This window comes from Callorhinus ursinus, unplaced genomic scaffold (assembly GCF_003265705.2).
Source record: "Callorhinus ursinus isolate GAN/ISIS: 27379988/994484 unplaced genomic scaffold, GSC_fseal_2.0 scaffold4, whole genome shotgun sequence".
NCBI classification, from domain to species: Eukaryota; Metazoa; Chordata; class Mammalia; order Carnivora; family Otariidae; genus Callorhinus; species Callorhinus ursinus.
In genome coordinates, this window is record NW_027397066.1 from 152,776,327 (window position 1) to 152,794,685 (window position 18,359).

General features: G+C 42.9%; 1 protein-coding gene across 1 annotated transcript in view; it reads right to left on the bottom strand.

Moving 5' to 3' along the window:
- Nucleotides 1-920: 920 nt before the first annotated feature.
- EXTL3 (exostosin like glycosyltransferase 3) overlaps nt 921-18,359 on the bottom strand; it is a 92,562-nt gene continuing 75,123 nt past the window's right edge. Inside the window, exons 5-7 of the mRNA XM_025873771.2 lie at nt 17,316-17,460; nt 12,647-12,775; nt 921-4,135 (exon numbers count right to left, since the gene is read on the bottom strand). Coding sequence (XP_025729556.1) covers nt 3,926-4,135; nt 12,647-12,775; nt 17,316-17,460 — 484 coding nt within the window. The 3' untranslated portion in view covers nt 921-3,925. The remainder of the gene's footprint in view (nt 4,136-12,646; nt 12,776-17,315; nt 17,461-18,359) is intronic.

The following is an 18,359-nucleotide window of genomic DNA, read 5'->3' on the forward strand; positions in this document are numbered from 1 at the left end:
TGGGATCCACTCTGTGTCTTTAATTCTCCTTGGCATGCACTCATCTTCCTTTGTCAATGAAGATTTAAAAAATAAAAATAAGACTTCTCAGCCAGTGTGTGCCAGGCTTCTTTAACTCTCTGATAATACCACATCAACTCTATTCCAAAAGCACTACAGTCCTGGTTACCATTCAGCTTGTTGCCCGCTAGGATTCCCATGTGACCCTCTTTGAATATTTTGTCGTCTTTTGTTCATCAGAAAACCATTCCGCACTGACTCTGCCCTGCTCTCAAGCGGCTTAGCATGCACGGGGCCGCTGGGCTGGGTGAGCTGCTGGAACAGGAGACAGGCCGGCGGCAGGCAGTGGCTTCTGGCCAGGGAAGGCTTCCTGCAGCCAATGCGTCCAGAGCCTCCCACAAGGAGCTGGCGCTAAGACACGTGGAGTGCAGGAAGAGTTGCTGAGAAATTCTCCGTACCTCACCCCAGTCAGCGTTCATTTCTACTGGGGGCCAAACGGCAGACGCCTCGCACTGGTTATGGTAACTTCCACCTCTCTCTGAGATCTAAACACACTAGTTCCCCAGCACCACGCCACACACACATTTTTAAAATTACCATGAAACAAGGAAGGAGGGAGGATGTGGCACATGCCATCCTACATCCCACTCACATCAGGTAAAGGACACCTAATTTCCTGTGTCATCAAACGACTGATCCCACAAACGGGCCCAGGCAAGGCTGCCCATGTCCGTGCATGTTTACAGACAGCATCATGCGGGTTCAAGCACACAGGCTGGTCCAAGACCGAATCACACAGCCCAAAACCTTTATGGGGGGGGGGGGCGCGGGCAGCTGGCTCCCCGCAACCTGGCAGGCCCCTTCTCTCGGGTCACTCTTCTGTCCCTGCAGAGGAAAATCACAAAGGACCTCCACACTGCTTGAGTTAAAGTCTCCATTTATTTTTATTTTTATTTTTATTTTTTTTACAAAAATCCAACATAAGACTATTGTGCTCATGACTGGAAAAGGGGGGTGGGGTGGATGGACATGGCATGGACATCAAAGAGCTTCCCCCTGCAAAACAGCATCATTTCAAACCGGGAGCTGCCTGCGCACACGCACAGGCCGCGGCTGAGGGGCTCCCACCCGCCCAGCCAGGGTCCCGCCGACCGCGCCCAGGCCTGGGCTCGAGGAGCAGCAGCGCGCACGGCGCGGAAAACCACCGTCAGCAGCGCAGACGCTCAGACGGCCCCAGGAGCACCTTGGGGACACTCTCCCGTAGGGGAGTGCCCCTCGGGGTGGAGAGCAAACTGGCTAGCTCGGGACGAGGACATCCTGGGCCCAGGCGGCAAGGGGTGACCTGTGGACGGCCGGGGAAACCATGTGAGCCCGCAGAGCCGTTCGCGTGTTCCAGAGGAGTCCCAGTCACGTGGTGTACAGGACGTCCGTTTCCCAGCGGGACAGATGGGCATCAAGGGCATTCGAAGCGTGTGCTGGGCCTCCCCGCGGCCACCTCGCAGAAAACAGCAGTCACTCTCCAGGAGCGCCTAACCGAGCAACGTAAAAGGTCTGACTGCCCGGCCTCTTGCTCCTGAGCCGCGTCCCTTAGGCACATGGCCAGTGTCCAGCAGAGCCTGCTGCTTGGAGTCCCTCAGGTTAGTGTCCTGTTAGGTCCAAATAGCGCTCGCCTCGTTTGCGGCTCTGACACCATAACCCTCCCTGCAGTAGACGTTCATGTCATCCAGAATCTCAGAACACTCGGCTCCTCCTGGATCTCCCAACAGCATTCGGGGACCCCCCAGCCTGGCTCCACGACAGGGGCTCCTAACACAGACTGCGCTTTTCTCACCGGGTCCCACTGAAAGCCAGTTTATGAGTTCCTTACATTAAAATAAACAAGATAAAAATAGCAGCCACATATATAGCTCAAAACACCACACTCTTTGGCTCCCCGGAGGGAAGAAGGCTACCACTAAAAAGAATAGTTCGGAGTCAAGGAAAGGGTAGTTAGAAAGTTAGGGTACAGGGAGTCTGGACCCCTTTGCTGGGCTGCTGAGAAGCAGAACCGGATTTCCTGGGTAGCTGCCTCTGTAGGAGAGCGACAAGAAAATGCCAGTGGGAACCTCTAGCGGCCACAAGCCCTGGGAGCTGCCCTGGTCTTGTCTGCCAATAAGGAGAGGTCCTTTAGGTCCAGCTAGCCCTCTACCCGGGTGGGGTCTACAGGTTCTGTCACCTGGCTTCAAAATGCTACTTGCAGAGACCCACTGAGACAGGTCAGAGAATGTGCCCCCAAGAAAGAGCAGCACAGGATGTCAAGGTCTGGGGAAGACGGAACTGGCTTAAGGCATGTACATGACCAGGACAGACCTGAGCTTTTGTCCAGCTGTGGGAAACCACCTGTATTCAACTTCACTGCAAGAAAGTGGGGTCCAGGAAAATGGTAGAAGTCATGGGTTAAATCCCTGCCAGATGCCACCGACACCCTCTCCGGTTCTCCTACTGCCACCCACACAAAAAAAAAAAAAAAAAAAAAACAAAACTAGCTTATTTCCGTTTCAACCAGGGAATAGAAATGTAAACCCAGAGTGGAAAGTGGTAACATGGGTATGAATGCCTGTGAAATCTCAGGCAGGAATGGAGCCTATCTTCTTAGCATTCTGGCACATACCAAATCTCAAGGGGTCCTGGGACAACCTGGCATAAGGGATCTAAAAACTACAGGTAACACAGGGCATAGGTCCAGACAAAGGTGGAGGGAAGGTGAATTTCACCAAGGTATTTATCCCAAGGCAGGCGCCTTGCTGTAAGACTTCCCGGCCAGCCGGGTGGGGGTCCACAAAGGATGCTCGCTCGTTCTACGCCAGAGAGAGTAGGCCAACCTGCAGACCACTTCAGATCACAGCTGGAGGTGCGGCCTGCCAGCTCTCTGTTCTCTTACACGGGAGAACTTCCAGGAAAGCCTGAAGCCAAAGCACAACGTGTGTTTCAAAAGGAGGGCCGAACAAAAAGAGCCAGCTGGGAGCGCTGTCTTCAGGTCTCACTCCTTCCTCATTCTTCTCTTTCAAACGGGAGAGAATGGGTGTGCAAGGACCAGTTCTGGGACAGCTCAACCTAGCGATGAATCCTCAAAAACACTCAATCCAGCACAGGGAAGCCCCGCTGTTCCCAAAGGTGCAGGTCCTCCCCACGGACTCAAGTGACAGGAGGTCGCAAGCTCCAGATCACCTGTTGGCAACAGATGGAGGAAGGAACAAACCAAGAGGGCTTATCTCGTCCAGGGCCCCCTAGGAGGGCCAAGCCTGCCCTTTGTTTCTGCACGCAGATGCCCTGGGGAATACAGAGATGATCTTTAAGGATGAGCCAGATACCATAAGGCCAGGCTCCATCTCCACCAACGTACAGAACATCAGGAAACTCAGTGGGTCCCTCACTTTGTGAAACAGGCAGAAATCTCAAATTGCCCCCCAAATCTATCTCTCCCTCTCTATATATGTATATGTATATGTATGTGAGAATGTGTGTGTGCATATATATATACATATATATACGCACATATATATAAATAAGCCTCGAATGGCAAATCTGAAACTTTCTCCTTTTAAATAATAATAATAGTTGTTACTGAATTTAAAAACCACAAACCAGCTGTCCTGGGCTTATGAACTGCGTGAGTGACTCCCCGGAGTCCCCAAGATCCTCAGTGTAAGCTATCAGTCAGTGCCCTGTGTAGGGAACCCCTGCGTCCTCCGACCAGGGTTCCGGGCCCAGTGTGGCCGACTTTAAGGGAAAGAAGGCTATTTCCTTCCCACTCTTCCCGCCACCTCTCCCAGCAGGGGTTTGGGCCACCCGCCCAGCGGGTGGCCCTGAGGCCCTTCAACGTCGAGGAACCTTAGGAACCATCTCCCCCACTCTGCTCATCCTCTCCCCAAAACTTGCAATGCCCCTAGATGAACTTGAAGCACTTGGTCTTGTCGTGGGGCAGGCGGGTCTTGAAGAGCACAGAGTCCACCCTGAATTGAGTGTACAGTAGGGGCATATAGCCGTACACCTTGACAAAAAAGTTGATACATTTGTGCCGCTCATGAAAGTGGGAATCATCGTGTGACAGGGCCTGAGGGCATCCTGGGCAGCGGAAGGTCCACCGAGAGGTCACCTGGGAACAGGGAAGAAAGAGCACAGTGAGAACCGCAGGGACCGGGACAGACAGAAATCCTGCCGCCTAACCAATCCGCCGCGTCCATTTTGCCAGGGAAGGCACTGACCGCAGGTGGCCACGTTCACCCCCGGGGGAGTCAGGAGCCAGAGCCTTGGCTCCCTTCCTGCCACATACGTAGCTGTATCGTTGGAAAGGGTGCTCTTTCCAAATGACCTAAACGGTAGATATCAAAAAGCCTGAAAAGGTTTAGCATTACTTGCCTCAGTAACTCAACCGCTAGCATTTATCTGGGTCGCACAGCAAGATGTAGGTCTAAAGGTGTTCATTTCATCAATGTTTTTAGTAGCAAAATACTGGAAAAGTACCCATCAAAAGGGGACCAGTTAAATAATTATGAAATACTACACATCCACTAGAAAAGATATTTAGGAAAATTATATCTGAAGACATGGCAAAGTGGTTATATTATAGTAGTAGTAGTACTAGCAGTTATGATGCTGATGAAATTTCAAGCAATTAGAAGAGTATAAAGAATAATACCACAGCTTCACTATCAGCAATGTGGCAGACCAAATAACATAAAAACTCCCTTAGCAGAGAATACCTGAAAATGCAGGATGAACTGTATAAACTAACTCTTTAGAGAGAGTAATGAAAGAAAACTTGTAATGAAAGAAAGGAAATGAAATGTAAAGAAAGAAATTAAACCCTCAAAGGCCAAAATAATGAAAAAGCCTGAATCCAATGAGAGAGATAGGAGCTTTGGTTTTTAACAGGCTGGGGAGGCAAGAGCCACAAAACTTTATTGGAGATTTTTTAAAACACCAGGACCCGGTGGAAGGCTGCACAGGTTGGAGGCAGCTCCACAGAAAGCTGTCTTCTTCCCATCTTAGCTCTAAGTGGAAGAAGAAACATCACCTGTAAGAACGTATAACCACACACTGGCCCTCACCCACCTGACGCTAGGGTTTGTTACCTGTGTGTCCTGAAAAGATGCTAATTTAGTTTAAACAGGTCTCAAGTAGGTACTGACCCAGGGTACGTGGAAGAAGCAAATCCAAATTCTCTCAGGTATAAATTCAGGCCTCCTAGAAATTCTATAGGTAAAACCCCAAAGAATATGACTTCACAATCAAAAGTCACAAAAAAAGGGAATGAGCCACATGCGGGAGAATCTGCAGAAACAACAGAATCAGACCCCAAAATCGCAGGATTCTCAGTTGGTAACTAGAACAGTACGTGTATATGTGCCCTGAAATTTTGAAAGACTACCTGTATGATTCCATTTAGATAAAGTTCAAAATGAGGCAAAACTGATCCTGCAAGAGAAAAAAGACCTTGACTCGCTGTCATTCCGCCAGCCGAGCTCTCCTGCCTGCAGGAGCCCAGCATCCTCCTGGCCCTGCCCTCCCTCCAGTGGCCACGGTGCGGGGGAATGACTCAAGAACACGGGAAGACGCTCAACCTCCGTAATAACCAGGCAAACGTAAATGAAAACAGTGGGATACAGTTTATACCCATCAGATAGGCAAAAATGGAAGTGTGGCAGTACCAAAATGTTAGGATGTGGAGAAACTGCAACTATTATACAGTGCTGGTGAGTATATACACTGGTGCATCTATTTTGAAGAAAGTTTGGTATTATCAAGTATAAATGAAAGAACATATACCCCATGACCTCACGTGAGAGGAATGGATGGGGGGAGGGTGATATAAGATATCTACTCTATTTATAATGTTTTATTTTTTTTCTTTTTAATTTTTTTTTAAGGAGGCTCCACACCCAGCATGGAGCCCAACGCGGGGCTTGAACTCATGACCCTGAGATCAAGACCTGAGCTGAGATCAAGAGTCGGACACTTAACCAACTGAGCCACCCAGGTGTCCCAAGTTTATTTTAAAAAAAGAAGAAACGTGTATAATCTGACATAGGGCAAAATGTTAATATTCAGCAAAACTGTTGGGTATGTATATTTGTTATAGTCTTCCTTTTTTTAAAAACATTTCATTCATACGTTGTAAATCAGTAGTAATCAAGTGTTTCAAATATATATATAAATACTTCCTATATGTATAGACATATAGAATCCTGAATAAATATATACCTGTCTTTGAACACGCATGTAAAAATAAGTCTATCGTTTTCAGTACCCATAATCCCATAATCCCATCGTGCATCTTCCCTCCAGAGAAATTGCTATCCTGAATTTTGTTTTCAAACTTCCCTTCCCCTCCCCCCTTTAAAAAAGTGGTTTTACCATATGTGCATTTATCGCTAAATGACTGCCATGTTTTAGACTTTAGGTAAATGAAATCAAGCCATAAGCATCCCTCTGCAGTTAGCTTTTTAAAAAAGTGTATGTGAGCTTAGTCAGTGTTGATGCTTGCAGCTACAGTTCCTTAATTTTCACTGCCCCAAAGTCTTAAAAATGCCCTCCTCCACACTTTTCCAAAGTTTTAGGTTTTGCCCTTTTGTATTTAAATCATTAATCATTTTGGACATGATTCTGTGTATGGTGTAAGACAGGAACCCAATTTCATTTTTTCCCCATAACTAGTTTGCATTACCCGCTCAGTTCATCCAGACCTGAGTGATCTGCAGTGCTGGTTCTGTAATGTAGATACACTCTTAGATCGATCGATCTCTCTGCTCTTTTTCTCATTTGGAAATTCTTTATTCTGGGTATCAATTCTTGGTCATTTATAGGCATTGTAAACATCCCAGTGTGTGGCTTGTTTTTTCGTATATTGAATTTTGTTGAACAAAGTTTTTTATTTTAGTGTATTCAAACCAGTCTTTTCCTCTATATTTTGCACTTTTTATTTCTTAAAATTCCTTACTTTCTTTTCCATACAGATGACCAATTACACCAGCGCTCGTCTGTAAACACCATATGCCGAGTTTCCATATATGCACGGGGCTGTGTCTAACCCCCACTTTGTGCCCCTGGTCTGTCATGCCTGTGCCGATCCCGCAGTCTGAGCTCTGCACTTCCCACCACGTCGTCATCTGTGACTTGGCTACTCTGGTCCTTTGCCTTTCCATACGAATTGGGGAAGTCTGTCACGTTCCACACCAAAGCAAATGAAACCAAATAAGACATCCTAATAGGCTTTTGATTGGCATTACGTTGAAATTTTGGATTCGAGAACTGCTATACTGACAATACAGGGTCCTCATCCATGAACGTGGACCTGGTCTCTATCCCCATTTGTTTGGTGGATCATCTCCCCTTAGATTGACTTGAATGAGAATCTTCTAAAGTTTCACCATTAAGTATAATATTTGCTATAATGTTCGTGTTTTAAATAAAGTCTAGAAATTTCTCTCATTCTCTTTTTCAAAACTGCCTGTCCCTTACCCTCTCCGTTCCTCCCTCTTGGTTCCCTGTTGGCCCTTCTCCTTCTATCCTCTGTGCCTCTTAACCTCTTTCTTATTTTCTCTCTCTGCACATCCCTGAAATTCTTTCTCGGAAACCTTTTTATCTCCCAGCTGATTAACTTTCTCTTCAGCTGAGTCTGGTCTTTCTATCCCATTCACAGAGATTTTCGTTTTAGTAATTCTAATCTTCATTTCCTTAGTTCTAGTTAGGTTTTTCAAATCCACTTGTTCTTTTTTTCCCCCAGTGATTTGTTGCTTTTTATGTGTTCAATTCCTTAGTCTTTATTTCTAGTCATTTAAAACCTACTTATTCCATAGTCTAGCCACAGGTCTGATTATTTGGAATTCTTGGAGAGCTAGCCTTACTTCTGTCCTATCTGTTAGCTCTTGCTCAGGGCCGCCTGTCCCCTCTCGTGACTGCTACTTTCAGACTTCAAGCTCATCTTCCATGAGGCTCTACCTGTGGGTGTCCTATGTGGCTTGAGGTGAGGAATGTCTCTTGACAGCAGTTTTTGGTCTTTTTCTGTCAAACAGCCAAAGGGTATCAATGGCTAGGTCTAGTTTTCATATAGCACAAGTCTCCAAACCCATGAAAGCCCAGACTGCTTAAAATTCTCAATCTATAGTTTTCCCCCTCTACCCTCCAAAATACAGGTTAAAATAAACAAGTTGCCTGCCATCTGCCTGGGACAACAGGTGGATCTCAGTTCCAATTCTCTGCCCAAAGGTTCTTCACCCTTTTCTCACATGAGTGATAAAACACAAGCCTCGAGAAGATAAATTAACAGCATCCCACCCAAGGAGCCCCAGCGACACATTACATGTTTGCCACTCTGATTTTTAGTTCCCCCTTCCTTTCTGGCAATTATCTTACTTTATTACTTATTAAATAAGCCCAACTAAACTTTGAAAAAAAGTTTGTTATGTGAACACTAAAAACATGGTATTTTAGGTTACCTAGTCCACAATATTGCCAGAACCAGAAAATTTACTGTTAACTTTAAAAGCAGACTACAAAAAAAGTACATATTTAAAAAAAATAAAGATAAAAAGCTACCACCACAGACAGGGGACCACAGAACCAAAAGAAATATGCCAAAAGGCCTGAGTAATTTTTTTTCAGATTTTATTTATTAGAGAGAGTGAGAGGAAGAGCGCACAAGCAGGGAGAGGGGCAGAGGGAGAGGCAGAAGCAGACTCCCCGCAGAGCAGGGAGGCCGATGCTGGGCTCCATCCCAGGACCCTGGGCTCATGACCTGAGCTGAAGGCAGATGTTTAACTAAGCCACTCAAGTGCCCCTATGCCTCAGTAACTTTTCTTTCTGAATACATCTATCTTTTCCCAAATAATTTAAAAGTTATTATTACTATCATAAACTGAGGAAAAAATTAAGATTCAATGGCCCATCCCATAATTTTTAGCTAAAGAGTAAACATCACAAATATAGCCAGTAACAACCATCAGAACCCGGGTCTCCAGAGTTGAAACAGAGGAGAGCACTGGTCAGTGCCCCAGGGGCAGCTCACCACACAGCCACAAGTCTGAGGGAGTCAGGACTTCCGCAGTAGCGGTCTCTGTAAAGGGACCCACCAGGCTCCCTACTTCTCCCTCTCACTCCCACCAGACTCCCCACTTCCCCAGTTCTCACAGGACTCCTGTGGTTTATAGGGAGCAGTGAGTTACCACTCTTCCCACCATCCTCCCTTGTCAAGAATCTGTCAAGAGAAGAGTATTCTCAAACAGCATCTATGTATGGTATTCTCCTTGGTCCTCCCTATACCTAACAATCTTCCTCCTCATCCCAGATGCCAGCATCCAACCACAGGGGAAAAGCCCCTTACCCTGCAAATGATTTCACTTGACACAAAAAGATATTTTATGCTGTTTTCACTGAAGCAGTGGTTTCTAATCATGTGTCCCATCAGTAAAAAAAAATTTTGACACTGCAACTCCAGTGTATTTATAAAGTACATTTGTATATATTTTTGTATATATACTTATGTATTATAGAAAACTGTATTACATAATAAAACATACAAAGAAAGGAATTAAGAAAGATGAAGCAACAGCTAAACTATAAAAAGAAGTTTAAACATTTACTTAACCAATACCATGGATTATATTTTATGTGGAAATGTTCCAGGTAATTCAGGAAGTATTAGTGTCATGCACAGCAATAGTAAGGAAAATCCTTTAATAGATGTTGAGAACCTCCTTTACCAGAGAATTAAGATGTGTACTTATGCTGCCTCCCTCCACTTCCTTATCACCTAAGCCATCCATCTTCTAAATGCTTATTGAGTTTTGAAATCCTTTATTCTCAGTGAAGTTTGTTTACATTCTACCTTTCTCCTTCTTAAAAGATAACATTATTCAAACCAATAATATGAAATTAACTCCCTGTTCTCTATTTACTCAATACTGTGAAGCTATTAACATTTTTGAAAGAACACTGCTAATCACATAGAACAGTCATACCTTCTAAATCATAACAAGGGAGAGAATATAGTTTGATAGTGCAAATTTGAAGTAGTTAAAGCAAAAAACAGAATGACTATTTTAGAACATAAAATAGTATAAATACCTGATAAAATTAGGTAAATTAAAATATTTAGCTCAAACTGGTTCTATAGTACATAACTAGATTCAGAATTTGAAGACATTCTTAATTTGTTGTTTTGTTTTGTTTTGTTTAATGTAGGCTCCACACCCAGCATGGAGTCCAGCGCAGGGCTTGAACTCATGACCCTGAGATCAAGACCTGAGCTGAGATCAAGAGTTGGATGCTTAACCGACAGAGCCACCCCAGGCGCCCCTATTGAATCTTTTGATTTTAAAAAGTCATCCTGGGGTACCTGGGTGGCTCAGTAGTTAAGTATCTGCCTTCGGCTCGGGTCGTAATCCCAGGGTCCTGGGATCGAGCCCCACGTCGGGCTCCCTGCTCAGCAGGAAGCCTGCTTCTCCCTCTCCCACTCCCCCTGCTTGTGTTCCCTCTCTCACTGTGTCTCTCTCTGTCAAGTAAATAAATAAAATCTTTTTAAATAAATAAATAAAATAAATAAAAAGTCATCCTAATCTTGAGTTGAACTCTTCTATTCCTATAAGATTGAGAAAATTCGCAGAGAATACTCATTTTTCAAGTTTTCACTTGGTAAGGATCATGTATACTATGTGCAAAATATTTGTTTTACTCTCTACACTGGCTAATGAAACACCGGCCTAATAATACGGTAAGGATCATGTATACTATGTGCAAAATATTTCTGTTTTACTCTCTACACTGGCTAATGAAACACCGGCCTAATAATACGGTAGACAAACACGCTTTAATAAGGATGAAAAATTCATCATGTCTGCGAGTGCTTCAGGTGACTGATGATATTATTAGGCACCTAATCACTCAGATACTTTAAATTTTCATGGATAATGTCTTCTGATCTACTAGGGAAGTATAAATAGAAGCATACATCTTGGATGAAGTTTAGTCCCTGGCTACATAAGAAAGGATAAAGAAAGAAAAGAAAATTGCACCAATCATTAATTTCTTTCTAAGACCCGTCTCCCTACCTTAAAGTTTATAAGGAAGTGGGCTTTTCATTTAACATCACATAAAATGAAAACAAATATTTTAATATTTATTTTAATAGCCACCACTGCACCTGGGAAACACACTACACTTTTATATAAATAATTATAACAATTAATCACAGCTTAAAAAAATTGGTGCATTATTTTGCGAATTATTTTTCTTTTGTGAGACTTTAGCAGAAGGCCCAGGAACAGAAAAAACTATGGGGTAATCAGGAGTTAAGTTATAATGCCAAGCTATACTTGGTTGAAAAAGTTTGATTAGGTATAAATGAATGCATAAGGCCCCCAACTGCTTTTATCTCTTTTTATGCTTTGTTGCATGGACCCAATGTCTTCTGTTTAGCGTTCTACTACCACTAAAGATATGATTTGGGTATCATTAGCATAGGCTGGTGGTTACTTTCATCTATAACTTACCTTCAAAATATAAGAAGAATGAAATATCCACCTAATTATATTATTAATGATATACATGAGGGTAAACTTGTTATTTTATAAAATTAAATAATATGCCTTTTTAACAATAATGACAGTAAGATCTTAATCAGCTTATTAACTCTAAGGACATCAGGTATGACTCCATCACATAAATACTGACAGACCATAGTCATAGATACAATTAGTTTGAACTGACAAACAGATTCTCAAGTATTAACTGCTGCAAGGTCCTTACCAGGCCTACCCTAATCCCCACCAGAAGAGCTTTCATTTGTCTCCAACCTGCAATGATGACATAGAAGGTGACGTAACTGGTCTTTCTGTACACTGAGTATGAAATTATTATATTCACTAGCTCAAAGACAAAGACAGAACTCAAATTTCTAGAATTCTGAGGGCACCTGTGGTTTTGTTTTTGAGCAAATGTCTTTACACAGATTAACTCAAAACCTTAAATTTCTTGTGCCATGGGTCTATGGAAAACACAGTAATTTTATTTTTTTTATTTATTTTTTTTAAAGATTTATTTGAGAGAGCGAGAATGAGAGAGAGAGTACATGAGAGGGGGGAGGGCCAGAGGGAGAAGCAGGCTCCTCGCCGAGCAGGGAGCCCGATGCGGGACTCGATCCCGGGACTCCGGGATCATGACCCGAGCCAAAGGCAGTTGCTTAACCAACTGAGCCACCCAGGCGCCCCACAGTAATTTTAAAGCACTGATGGACATAAATAATACTTTAAGATGTAGCAACAAAAGTAATGGGATATGAAAATATCTATGAGTTCTACTATTGACAAATCGCAGTTACTGCAAATACTCTTAGGAACTGTCACATGTTTCCTAACTGACGGAAATGCTGAATCCGTTAAAGATTAGCGAAAATTAAGATGTAACATGTTTCCCATTCAAGTTCCAAACCCTCTGAGTTCTGTCCATTTACCCCTTAGTAGTTAAGAGTCCCTATATTAACAACTCATTTAACCCAAAGACAATTACAGATGAGGACTCTGAGGTATGATGAGTTTCATACTGCATTATTGCAAAATAAGTGAATTAAGTATGCATGCACCCCCAGTCCCATAGGTACTGGGACCCTCACCTTGATGGGGGGTTTCCGAGTGATGTGGGAGACAAGGAAGTTCATGGCAATGTCCTCACAGTTGATGTATTCATCCACCATATCTCGGATGGCCTGGGGCATCACGTAAGAATACAGGTAGGCGTAATACTGTCAGGGGTAGAAAAAGATCACATACTCTGTTAGAGGCCACAGTTCTTTGGCTTTCAGCCAAAATATACACGGATCTAGGGGCTGTTAGGAAGCGGAGGGGTTGGGAGGAGGTTGGGTGTGATGATCATTAGAGGAATCACCACTCCCTTTATTTAGGGAGTTGGGGCCAGGGATGCTAAACATCCTACAAGGCAGATCTTCTGCAATAAATTAACACACGCACATTGCCATCATCACCCCCCTTTTGAGGTCCATGGTACCTCAGTGATTTTACAATATGAAGATTTATCAAATTAGGTCAGACAATGGTTCAGATAAACACCATTCTATCTGTGACAATGGCAATAAGGGATAAGTGAGGGGAAAGCCTGGTTATAGAGCCATAAAAATCTAATCCCTCAGTTCCTCCACTTATGGATTCTAGAATCTGATCACTTCTTAACCACTGCCACTGGCTACTCCCTGCTCCAAGCCACCATCATCTTTTGCCTAATTATTCATATAGTCTCCTAAACAGTTTCCCTGCTCCCATATTTTCTTCCCTCCAGTCCATTCTATGCACAGCAGAGTGACCATGTTCAAACACAAGTGCAATTGAACATGTCACTCCAAACCTCAGCGGTTTTTCATCTCACTCAGAGTAAAGGCCTATGTTTTTAAGATGTCCTGAAAGGCCCACAAAATGGTGTGCTAAAGCTGGCTCACACCTGCTAATGAATGTCAACCGCTAAATTTTCAGGAATTTTATGAGACTATTTAGGAATTTTGTGAGCTTGTTATGAAAAATAGCCATTATTAAAAATATACTTACATAAACTTAAAATTAAATAAGCTATATTAAAAACCAATAAATAGCTAAAGCACATCACTTAATTAATTAGCTTCATTTTACTATTGTTTATTTCATTTTACTATTATCTTGAGGTTATTTATGTCTATCATAACTGTATGGTGAAAATACTATAGAACTGCCCATCCCTTTCCAACTCCAAGTTCAGTGACATATCTATAACCTGAAATCAGCCATGCTAAAAATATTTATACCACAGAAATGGACAAATGCTATAAACAAGGCACATATCAACTATGATGTGTTGCAATGTTGCTGATGAATGAATAGGTGAGGTGCCTAATAAAACTGATTTATATATATCACCTTAAATAGTTAGAATCTATGTAATGAAATAATGATCATAAAATTTTTGTACCACACAGTGGTTTGCTGGTTATCTGTGGCAAAGTACTTAAAGGATGGTGAACTTAAAAGATGAATTATACATTTTTCCTTTATAAAATGACAGATGATTGAAATTTGTTGACCCTTTTTTTTTTTTTAAGATTTTATTTATTCATTTGAGACACAGATAGAGAGAAAGAGGAGAGAGCATGAGCGGGGGGGAGGGGCAGAGGAAGAGGGAGAAGTAGGCTCTCCGCTGAGCAGGGAGCCCGATGTGGGGCTCCATCCCAGGACCCTGGGATCATGACCTGAGCTGAAGGCAGACGCTTAACCATCTGAGCCACCCAGGGGCCCCTTGTTGACCCTTTAAATGGCCAGTGGCTGTCGTCAGTATGCTAATGAGAATATATTTACTGAACACAATCCATATCGTCAACAAGGGAAAGGTGACATAACAAGAAGAAAGAACTACCTTTTTAGAAAAATGGAGAAAGCATTATGAAAACAAATGCTTAGAAGTATTTCCACCATTATGTGATTATGATTGATGCCATAAATCAATAAACACTTTCATATCTGCACATTTTAAAACATATAAAAATTTTTTAACATGTTTAAAAATATTTTTAAATGAAGTTTCAATGGATTTAGAACCTACTCTAAGACAAAGTAACACTTTCTTGTTAGTTTGCTAAAAAAAAAATTAAATGGCATTACAGAAGATGAAAATTCTAGCCCAGTTTGAACACAATTTAGTGGATGAGTATCATGACTTAATAAGCACAGCAATATGGTATTTCTTACAGGGACAGTGACTAAAACCAAGTATCAAAAACGTGTTTAATTTAGAAATAAGAGTTCTGACTTGCCATAACACAGTGTTCAATTCAGGATTTTAAAAAATAATATACTGAATCTAATATAACACTGTATGTTAACTGGAATTAAAACAAAAAGTTAAGGGGCGCCTGGGTGGCGTGGTCAGTTAAGCATCCGACTCTTGGTTTCAGCTCAGGTGGTGACCTCAGGGTCATGAGATCGAGCCCCACGTTGGGCTCCATGCTGGGTGGGGAGCAGTGGGGGACTAAATAAACATTTCTGTAAATCACAGGCTTGAGGGCTGCTACCTTTACTCTAGATTTTCAAAAAGAAAATAGAAACTCCAAGGTTTACTAAGTAAATTATTTATTACTTGAAAATGACAGGATCTCGCTGCTGTTAACTTTTAAAGAGCAATCAGAATTTGGGAACAGGCAGACTTTTCAGAAGACAAGTAAATTCGAAATTGGTGGTTCTTTCTCAGATGACCAGTGTGAAAATAAAGGACTCCTAGTTAGGTACGGTTTCTCAGCCAGATACTTCCTAATCCTACTAGCATCCCCCATCCCAACCAAAGCCCACCCACATTTGGAAAACAAGCATGAGGGTGAGGTTCAAGAATGGGACAAGCATATCAGCTTGACACATTAAGTTGTAAAAAGAAAAAAAAAAAGCTGAAAATGTAATGATTTCTTAGCCTGATTCAAAATGTCCCTAGTAAGATGACTTTCAAGGTTCTGTTTGAGGTGGGTCGCAAGATGCCACCATCTGAAATTTGAAATATATGAGGGACAAAGCCTGGAGAAAGTTCGGATGTCAATTTGAGGTACGAGAGGGACATAAGGGGGGTGGGTTCCTGAAAACAATTAGCTATATGAGTACAGGCATCAGGGAACAACCAAGACAGGAATATAGACACAGAAATTACCAGCCTGTAGGTGCTCAGCCCCAAGACCTTGAGCTATGAGAGAACATCTAGGGAAGACCAAAGTAAGAAGAGCACTAGATACAGAAGTTAGAAGGTTGAGATACTTCAACATTTATGGGGAAAACAGTATGGTGGATGGGTCTTCCATGAGAGCAATGAAGTTGCCCAGAATGAGAGAGGGCATGGAGGGGAGATCAGGAGGACGGGCCATGTGCCAAGGTCTTTGATGACCAGAAAGAAATGGCTAGGAGATTGCTAGATGGGAGCAACAAGACAGATGCTGTGAGCCTCAAATGAGATTTTATATGATAGCTGAGAACTGTCTGGAAGTGTCATCAGTAAGCAATAAAAATGGTTCTTTATACCTTCCCTGCTCCAAAGTACACATCTGGGGAAATGAGTAGACTCAATCACTGTCCCTTGAAGAAATACATGAACAAGGTAAAGGGGAAGCACTGTCCTCAGAGAAAAGTTGGGTTTTAATTAGGTCAAGAGAGGAGGCATTCTGTGAAGTGGGCTGGAGGGGGTGCAGTCAACTTGGGCCACCTCAGAAGAGGGAGTCTTCAGAGCTCAGAAGAAGTACTTGGGAGGGAAGGTATACAGCAACACTATCTAAGATATGTGAGTCACATCTGTCACTTTAAATTCTCTAGTAGCCATATTAAAAAAAAAAAAAGATTTAATTTGTGAGAGAGACACAGAGAGCACGAGCAGGGCAGAGGGAGATGGACAAGCAGACCTCCCACTGAGCGCAGAGCCTGACACAGGGCTCGATCCCAGAACCCTGAGATCATGGCCTGAGCCAAAGTCAGAAGCTTAACTGACTAAGCCACCCAGACATCCCTACTAGCCACATTTTTAAAAAGAGAAACAGTAAAATTAATTAGAATATATTTTATTTAACCCAGTGTATCCAAAATAATTGCATTTTAACATATCAAAATCTGGAGTGCACTTTACATTTACAGCTCATTTCAATATTGGCCAGTCACATTTCAAGCGCTCAATAGCCATGTGTGGCCAATGGCTACTTTATAGAACAGAAAAGGTACAGAGGAAAGATGAGTCGGGAGCAAAAAAAGCTTAGCAATAACAATACAGGAGAGAAGTAATGACTGGAGGGATTTGCATTTTAGATATCCAATAAAAACTGGGATGTGTGCCATGGTGAAAGCTCTAAGGAATAAACAAAACTTGCATAACCACAACAGAGGCTCATGATGGAGCTTGAGATAGTGGTGGGTTAACCTGAGTCAGAAGAGAACCAGCCTTCTTTCTGCTGGGCAGGCCGTGTCTGGGACAACAATGGTAAAACAACAGTATTTTAGCCCAAGGCTCTCAATTTTACAGAAGGACAGCCAATGTCCAGAAAAAACAAACTAATTTTCCTAATAGCCTACATGCAATTGTGCAGGGAGCCTTCTCACCCTGACATTTTATCCCAGGGTTTATTCTTGAATACAGTCTTTAAAAACAGAAATAACTTACATGTCTAGCATACAAGGGACATATAAGAAACATCAGGAGGGCTAACTTTAGGGCAGCATTTCACTACCACACAAAGGCTCAACTCTTAACAAAGTTCACACCAATCTTACCAAGCTTTTTCTTACCTTGTGAAAGAAGGCAGCACCTGTCAGCACCATGGACAGCTCACAGGAGTAGTTGGAGTTGTAGAGCCAGGACTGATGAGGGATGTCCCACGCATGGTAACGGCCAGGGAAACCCACAATGCGGTCCCGTGCTTCTCTCCACACCCTCAGAAAACACAAATATATGCACACACCTGAGTACAAAGCTCTAAGATTATCAGAAACACTTAAAATTATTTCTCTGTCTTGCAGGCTCTGGCCCTTGAGCTTGTCTTTTCTCCTCTTAAAAAATTTTTTTAAGATTTTATTTATTTCTTTGACAGAGAGAGAGAGACACAGCGAGAGAGGGAACACAAGCAGGGGGAGTGGGAGAGGGAGAAGCAGGCTCCTGGCTGAGCAGGGAGCCCGATGCAGGGCTCGATCCCAGGACCCTGGGATCGTGACCTGAGCCGAAGGCAGATGCTTAACGACTGAGCCACCCAGGTGCCCCCTCATAAAAAATTTTAAAATAACAAAATTAGTCACAGGCAAAACAGGATAAGAACAAGCAAACAGTGCTATATGTAGCTTCTTTAATAAGCACCTGCTTACTGCTCTTCTAACTTCTGGCCGCCAGCACTTCTCCAGCTTTTACAGAAAGACCAAGCTGGAATAACATGGGAAGGAAATAAATGAAGTTAAGAGTTTCCAAAATGGGGTACGTACACCATTAAAAGAAGTGATCTTAGGACCATACAAATGAAAGATTCATAAATGCAAGAAATAATAAATTGAGTGGTGCTGGGGTGGCTCAGTCGGTTAAGCATCTGCCTTTGGCTCAGTCATGATCTCAGGTTCCTCGGATCGAGTCCCGCATCAGGATCCCTGCTCAAAGGGGAGTCTGCTTGTCCCTATCCCCCTGCCCTGCCTCCAGTGCGTGCACTCTCTCTCTCTCTCAAATAAATAAAATCCTTAAAAAATAGTAAACTGAGGCAAGATGGCAGAAGAGCAGGAGATCCAAATTTCGTCTGGTCCCAGGAATTCAGCTAGGTAGAGATCAAACCATTCTGAACACCTATGAACTCA